This window comes from Rhincodon typus, chromosome 26 (genome assembly GCF_021869965.1).
Source record: "Rhincodon typus isolate 14 chromosome 26, sRhiTyp1.1, whole genome shotgun sequence".
Classification (NCBI taxonomy): domain Eukaryota; kingdom Metazoa; phylum Chordata; class Chondrichthyes; order Orectolobiformes; family Rhincodontidae; genus Rhincodon; species Rhincodon typus.
The window spans coordinates 37,753,449-37,761,715 of record NC_063357.1 but is presented as its reverse complement, the minus strand read 5'-3'; the positions used below and the strand labels follow the sequence as shown (position 1 = coordinate 37,761,715).

Here is an 8,267-nt window from a genome sequence, read left to right as displayed (position 1 = left end):
AATGGCAGCCAGGATCCAGTTGTGGGATCAATGGCAGCCAGGATCCAATTGTAGGATCCTGGCTTCGGTTTCAACTTCAACAACAGATACAAAAAGCAAAATACTTCAAATGACTTACATGACCAAAGAACAAGAACGGTAGAAGAAACGTGAGGCCTCTCCACATCCAAGACTGGAAACCTTCTGTAAATACAAACCCACGATGCTCAGTTAGTCTAGACAAGGTGGAAAGACCTGCTCTCTTCCGAGACCTCCTCCAATCAAATGTTCACTGTTGGATTTGGCCACTCAATGTGGTTAATTAAAAATAAAAACACAGCCCCACTCTCCTATATCAGTCCTACCTCGACGTTAAACCTACAACATGTGCCAACAGCTTATGCAGGAAACACACAACACGAGCTTCAGCTAAGTGGCCATGGGGTGGTCAAGAGGGGACCAGTCCTCAGTGGGGTTAAAGGTCAGTTAGTGGATGCTGACACAGCCAGTCAAGGGACTTGAGAGATTCCAGTCCCCCGCTGGATGTGGTCAGTCAGTAACCTGGCCCTCCCAAAGGTCAAGTCTAACCAGCCCGAGGATGACAGGGAGGTCACTCAGGGAGCTGGGGAGGCTCTACACGGGGCTGGCCTGTAAGATCAGTCCAGACACTGGGTCATGGTCAGCCCTAAGTACTTGTTCACCCGACAGTTATCAAAGGACAGCTCCACAGTGTTCTGGGCAAAGTGAGCAACCCGAGTCTGGGGCTGGGCTCCATGGGACTGGGTCACTGGTGACAGCAGTGTGGGGCAATGTGGAGATAGTAGGATCTGAGCTCAGAGTGAATAGGATGAGGTTGGGAGAGGGGAGCAGAGAGTCACACAGGTTGGCTTTTACATGGGGAGGGTGTAAGGCTCACCAGGTCTTGGGAATTTCTAAAATCATAGGCTCTGGGGGTAAACTGGGGACAAATATCATTACATTAAGGAGCTCCGTGGTGGAGGGTGTCACTGAGAAGTCACAGGGGTTACAGGGACAGCAGCAGCAAAAGGAACGCAAAGGATGGGGCCTTGCGAGGTCATACCACACCTCATCAGATCCAGAGTGTGGTGGACCCAGACCCAATGTTTAACAGCATCATGGAAGAATTAATCAAGATAGTTAAATCATTACTGAGTAATTTAACATCGTCAGTGTGACACATTTAGGAGCTATTTATTCTAAAGGGCCTGGATCGTTTACAATGCATCAGCAAATTCTAGCAGCCATTGGCTATGTGACTGTAATTTACACCCATTCACTTTATCTAGATCACCAACCCACAGCATCCATTAAAGATTAACTCTTTATCAAATTAATATCTAAATGAAAGTGAAAATAGAAATTAAAGTGCACATAATTTTATAGAATTTACAGCCCAGACAATGGCCAAAATGCCATTCACATTCCACACCAGCTCCCTCCCATTGACTCATTGACAATTGAGTTAGCAATGAGTGCACTCACCTACAGTCAGGTCCATGTTATGTCTCTCTCCCAGGGCTCGGAGTCTGTACAGGCAGCCACTCTGATAATAATACTGTAGGAACTGCACAAAGCCTACACAATACAAGCACAGTGAGTGAGCCAGGAGCCCAGACATTCAAACCCCAAAGGCAACCTCTGGTAATCCCTCTGCTGGCAGGAACTGTATGGACTTACCTGTGATTCTTATTATATTGCTGAGCCATGAAATTGGGCACTTAGAGCTGGATTATTGCTGAGTCATGATGACTCCCAAGCCATTTAAAAACGGAGAGACAGACAGACTCATTTCCGGGATTCCTGAACCCATTCCCAGCAGCAATGATTTTCACAGTACACGTGCCAAGTTCACACCTTGCAGGCCTGACCTGACCAGCTCCATTATAATACCTCTTAACACCTTACAATATTCACAGAGCAAAACAGGCTTCTCTGTGATGTAAGGTTTAGGAGCCCTCAGAGGAGTGTGAACCCGGATTTGGGAACTTATCAAAAAGTATGTTCAATAGCTCTTACCCAAATCCCTACCGTCCACTCCCATGAGCTGTCATGGCCTCCATGACCACTCAATACCGATTCATACACATCCCCAGTTAGGATTCAACTCAGTTTCGTTATACTTTGCTGGGAGCCCAGACCGATAAAACCTTATAATCTGACAAGTGAACAGTTTATTTGCTTGATTGACAACTCTAAGTGGTTATGGCACACTGTTCTTAACATGATCTCTTTTGTCAATGCCTCATGTTTATTTCATCAAGATTAGTCTCAGCTGGTGATACTTTAAAGACTGTGGGGAAATAGTTTTGGTTCAGTATTTCACAGAACGAACGAGGGTTCTGTACCGAACATGACAGCAGGGGCAGATCATGACTCATCAAATACAGAAGAGATTGCATAAACTTTATGCAATACTGCATGTCCCATAACTAACCCATCCAGCCTGCACATCCCTGGATACTATAGCCAATTTCACACGGCCAAACCATCTAACCTGCACATCTCTGGACTGTGGAAGGAAACCCACGATGACATGGTGAGAATGCGCAAATTCCACACGGTGAGTCGCCCGAGGCTGGAATTGAAACCAGGTCCCTGGCATTGTGAGGCAGCAATGCTAACCATTGGTTATGGGGAGAAGCGGGACGGGGGAATGGGGTTGAGAAACATGTCAGCCATGATCAAATGGCCCAAATGGCATAATTCTGCTCCTATATCTTTTCAAGGGGTTTGTGCTTCAGAGGAGTTGGTGACTCTGGGTGCATGCTCACTAGAAGATTGGAGGCAGGAGACCTCCCCAATCTTCCGTTGATTCTTTGTCTTGTCGTGGGTGGCCAATTCATTCCATCACGTGGCCAGCAAAAACAAACCAGGCAGGCAGGTCATTATACCATCCAGAAACTGCCATCAGCTCTTCTTGTCCTACTCAGCTAACAACGTAATTCTAGTAGTAGTGGCGGAGTGAAGAACGAGGCCCAGGACTTTGGAGAAACTTAATTATCCAACCGTGCTGTGGGAATCTTCGATCTCCCAAACATCCAAAAGGATGGTGTCTTGGACAATACGGACCCAAAATTAGGGACAGTCCAGCTGCTGTCATATTGGTGACCAGTCTTACAGCATGGACTCCGGAGAATCACTCCCGCTGCACCTTCATGGAGGGAGTTTCGTCAGCTCTTAGCTGGTCCCCTTTGCAGACGGGAGGCAATGTCTCGCTAGTGTTTGAGCAGTTACATGCTGTTTCCCAAAAACATGGGAACACAAGACTGCAGAGAATTGAAAACGCAAGCTGGAGACTTGAGAGGTTGGATATAGAGGAATGTCACACTGACAAACAGAACAGAAACATCACCTCACTCCGTGTAGAATTCTTCTGTACCTGACCCGTAGGTAGAAGCTGCGAACAGTCACCCCAATGTTTAATAAAGATTGCCAAAGATTAGCAGAGCTGACAAAGGAGTTGTACATGTATATACCATTGGGTGAAAGGGAATGTTCAGGAGGTAGGAATAGAGCAGAAGCTACTTAATAATTAGTTAAAATATATCTTTAAAGATTGTGGGGAAATAGTTTGGGTTCAGTATTTCAGTATTAAAAACAACGAAAGAAAGAGAGGATGTAACACTGAATGTACTTACTCTGATACATAGAAAATGAGAGGAATTGGTTTCGAAATATCTGGTACATTTTCGAATCGGGCCTGAAAAAGACAAAAGGTGAACCTGTGGTGTGAATGTTGACGGGTGTGCGAGCATTTCCACAGGAGCCCTGTGTCTGACGAATGAAGACTGTTCTGCTGTGTGTGGGTAAAACAGCTCAATTAGCTCAGTAATTGCCAGGGGAGCTACCAGGGTCCACAGCCCTTCAGTACAGAGGGGACAGGTAGGAAAGGAACTACATCCAGAGCCAACAGTATAGACACTGCCATCTCCTGAATTCCCTTCAGGATTCTGGGGCCTCATTCATGGATTACTCAGGTTACACCCACAGGGGAGACAGTGAGAGCGCACGCGAGCAAAAGACAGGGAGGAAGAACGCGAGCAAATGAGAGACAGAGCAAGAGAATGAATGAGTGACAGAGAGTGAGAGAGCATGATAGAGAACGCACGGAAGTGCACAAGAGAGCCAGCACACAAGGGAGAAAGAATGAGAAAAAGATGTATACTGAGAAAGAATGACAGCATGCCAGAGGAAAGAGAGAGAGGGAGATGAATAAAAAGTGTGACACAGAGGAATGAATAACTTGCCCTGCGTGCTTGTATGCGACCAGTTTAAAGTACAGATGGTGGTAAATAGGGAACAGAGTAGGGAGGACTGTGACAGGGGTGGGTTGAGCCTGCTCTCTCCAGGCATGGGGACGGGGAGGAGATGAAGAAAAGTCTGTCCATTCACAGCCAACAGGAGATCCACACCATTTAGATCAGAAAATCAGAAACTTCAACATTGCTGGAACCCAGAGATCCTACCCAGAACAGCCAGAGTAAACAGACAGCACCAAATTGCCACAGTCAATTTAACCATTCCAATAGACATTCCTTACAGGTACAGCCCAGGCTATACAATATCACTTGTATCACACGGCCTCACTTCCCTTTGTAAAAGTATAGAAGTTACATTTGAAATAGAACGGACACACTCCTGTCTAAAAGGGTCTGTACCAGGTGGACACTATTTGACGGACATGGTGGAAGGCAGCATTTTGAGCACAGGGTCTGGAGCTCCACACTGGCCAGATGTGGGGGGAGGTGGGGGAAAGAGGTGGGGTGGGGTTGCTGCTAGGCCCATGGGCGGTGAGCAGTAGCCACACTCAGATTGACAGCTGGATTCCAGCCTTTGTGAAGCCCACGTCATCCAAGCCCTACTTCGAAAACAGGGGCTAGGCAAGAGGCACAAAGAGACAGACCTATCCAGTTTGAACAGCAGTAGACCATAGAGTCACTCCAGCACGTTCCACATTGTTTCCATATACTTTGCTGATATACCCTTCAAATCTAATAAAAATCCATCAATCTCAAGCTTAAAACTGATTTGCCAAAAACAATTTCAATCCTCTACAAGCTCTCATGTCTAAAAACTCTGGCTGTAATGTTTAGACTATACCTCCCCAACCAGCACAGATATGGCGAACAGAACTATTTGTTCCCCTTAATATCTTGAAAACTCTCATTACATTACTACTTAACCTTCTACACTGTAAGGAATATAGAATTCATTTGTGGAATCTCGTCTTACCTTGGAATGCAGGTTTCAATGGTAAATCAGTAAGGGAATCGAATTTTATGGGGAAAAGACATGAAAATGGAGTTGAGGATGATCAGATTAGCCACGATATTATTGCTGTAGCAGACTTGATGGGCTGAATGGCCTATGTCTGCTCCTACATCTATGACCTTCCTTTTGGTAATTCTATATTGCACTCTCTCCATTGTGATGATCTAACCAGCGCTGTGTCAAACTGAAGCACAGCCTTCTAACCTGTTATATTCTAATCCTCGAGATTTCAAGGCCAGTGTTCCCCTTGGGGAATTTTTGTACTTGTTCACAACATTTTAATGATTTATGCATCCTGACCGTCTTGGAGCTCCTCATTTAGAAAGTACCCTGCCTTCCAGTTCACAGACAATGATCACACATTTTCCAATATTTAAACTCATTTGTTACAACCTTGCTAATCTGTTAATATCTTCCTGTAATATTATGCTTCCATCTAAACTGCTCACAATGCCATCTATCTTTGTGTCATTTGGGTATTTGGCTCTGTTTATTAGTAACTGAGCTGATAGGAAACAAAGTGGGTAATTAAAGGTTCTAACATTAACACTATTGTTGTCTTTCAGAGCACCCACATGATCCCTACTTTCTGTCTCCTGCCATTCAGCAATTTCCCAAGCAGATCGATAATTTGCCATCATTCCCATGGGCTTCAGCTTTAGCTACTGGTCGCTTATGAGGAACTTTATCAAATGCATTTTGGGAGCCGACATCAACAAGCATTTCCCTGTTTTAACACATCCATGCTGGCTCTTACTGATCTGTTGAAAGCCCTATCCTTAATTCTAGACTGTCAAACCTTTCCTGATGACACGAGTGGTGGTGTCCCTTTACCTCCGGGTCAAAAAACACCAAGTTCAATTCCCCCTTCAGAGGCTTGTTGGCCACAGAGGATGCATTTGTAACACAGCTGATCAGGCTGAAAATCCTTCCGATAGGCGGAAAGAGTGGGCCAGTCTCCTGGCCAGCCTTATTTGACACAGAGTGGCACCCCTCACAAAGCTACGTCCTCTGTTGACAGGATAGCAACTGTTTCCAGGAAAAAGTCCCACGATGGATGTGGGCCTAAGCAGGGGCTTTGCCTCCCTTGCACGCACCCAGGAGTGTGAAGAAAAAGGAAGGATTTTCCTCACAGTGGTGGGCTATAAACAGTGGAGAAACATACATCAATTTCCAATGTAAAGAACGTTTCTAGAATCGGGTGAAAGTAGCCTGGGCACCTACATTTGTTTTCACCTGTATCTTTTTTCCCTCAAAATCCTGAGATGGAGAATGTCTGGTTCAGAGGATTTCTCACTCATCAGAGCCATTACTTCCTACCTTACCGTGACTGTGTGATAATCTGAGAGAGCTCCAGATGCAATAATTCAATAGTTTTGGAAGAAAGAGTCAAAACTAACTAACAAGCCCCATAGAGACAGGGGGAGATAGAGCATTAAACCACTGTGGGTTACTCAAAAGCCTGCTTCTCAACTTTCCTGCATTGTATATTGCTATGGACTCATTAGATTGTACTTACCAGGTCAGCATAACTCCAGACAGGAAGGCTGAAACATAATGATGCATTACCCACCAGCCTTTAATCCTGCAGAAACAAAAATAAAAATCACTATCAAAACATGACGATTGTAATCGATAGCAGATCGAGAAATTGCTCTTATTTCTGTATGTTTCTAATTTATTGCTGGACTTTTCATTTCTTTATTTTTCTAAATTTTTTTCCCTATGAATTTGTTCTTAAGATTCTGTACCCAAGTAGGCACTGTAAGTGGTGACTTGTAAACTTTTCACTGTACTCGTGAGTATATGTGACAATAAAGCTCATTCTAAACAGGACAGAACCAAGGGTTCAGGTTTCAATTCACAACCATGCTGCCTCCATCAGGACGACAGAAGACATGGGACACTTGGGGTTCAAACGTTAGTCTTGTGACAGGCTGTGAGCGCATGAAAGGGAAGAGGAAACAGTGGAGATGACTAAAATATATCAGGATTATCGATGGCTCTCCAAGTGGGTTTGGAGTCCTATAGCTGCTCATTGGACTCCAGAAAGGCTATCTAGCGACCTCTGCTGGGATGTGTGTGTGTGTGTGTTTGCAGGTCAGTTGAAGATTGCAGATTGAAGGATTACAGCTCTGAGGAAGGGTCACCGGGCCTGAAACGTTAACTCTGATTTTTTTCTTCACAGATGCTGCTAGATCTGCTGAGCTCTTCCAGCAACTTTGTTTTTGTTGTTGTTGAAGATTGCAGATGTTCCTGAGATTTTCCAGCAATTTGGGTGTTGGTTTTGTTTCTGATGTCCAGCATCCGCAGTCTTTTTTCAGTTTTTGTTTCGTGTGTTGAAGATTGCAGAGTGCTAGCCATTGATGTCTCCACAGTCAATAAGTTAATACTGTTTCGATTCTTGCAGGAACTAGCAATACGGGTAAAGTAAGGACGGTCTCCTAGCACTAAAACCAAAGTAATAGATTCAGAGAAACTGCAGGACTGTACAATACAAAACATCTTCCTCCTTTTCACTTCTGGTTTTTACACGAGGGAAATCAGGAGCAGACAATGCTGCTGCTAGCTTTGCATGTGTGGGTAGTTTGAGAGACTGTAACAAACAGGATTGATGCAGCTCAATGACCTGTAGGAATGTACCCAATCAGTTTTTACTTCTGCTTCATTTTAAAAACCAAGAATGCAAGGAAAAGGTTCATAGTACGAGAGATAGTTTAAAATTGATTACCAGGATTAGATTTACCAGGATATTGCCAGGAATGGAGGGTTTGAGTTATAAGGAGAAAGTTGGATAGGCTGGAAGTTTTTTCCCACTGGAGTGTAGGAGGTTGGGGGGTGACCGACAGAGGTTGAAAAACCATGAGAGGTACAGATAAGGTGAATAGCAGGTGTCTTTTCACTAGCGTGGGAGATTTCAAGAATAGGGGGCATATTTTAAGGTGAGAGGAGAAAGATTTAAAAAGGACATGAGGTAAATTTTTTTTTTTTTTTTT

General features: G+C 44.4%; 1 protein-coding gene across 1 annotated transcript in view; it reads right to left on the bottom strand.

Moving 5' to 3' along the window:
* tmem120aa (transmembrane protein 120Aa) overlaps window positions 1-8,267 on the bottom strand; it is a 31,701-nt gene that overhangs the window by 4,496 nt on the left and 18,938 nt on the right. Inside the window, exons 7-10 of the mRNA XM_048612635.1 lie at window positions 6,791-6,856; window positions 3,639-3,700; window positions 1,483-1,575; window positions 119-183 (exon numbers count right to left, since the gene is read on the bottom strand). Of these exons, the coding sequence (XP_048468592.1) occupies window positions 119-183; window positions 1,483-1,575; window positions 3,639-3,700; window positions 6,791-6,856 (286 nt within the window). The remainder of the gene's footprint in view (window positions 1-118; window positions 184-1,482; window positions 1,576-3,638; window positions 3,701-6,790; window positions 6,857-8,267) is intronic.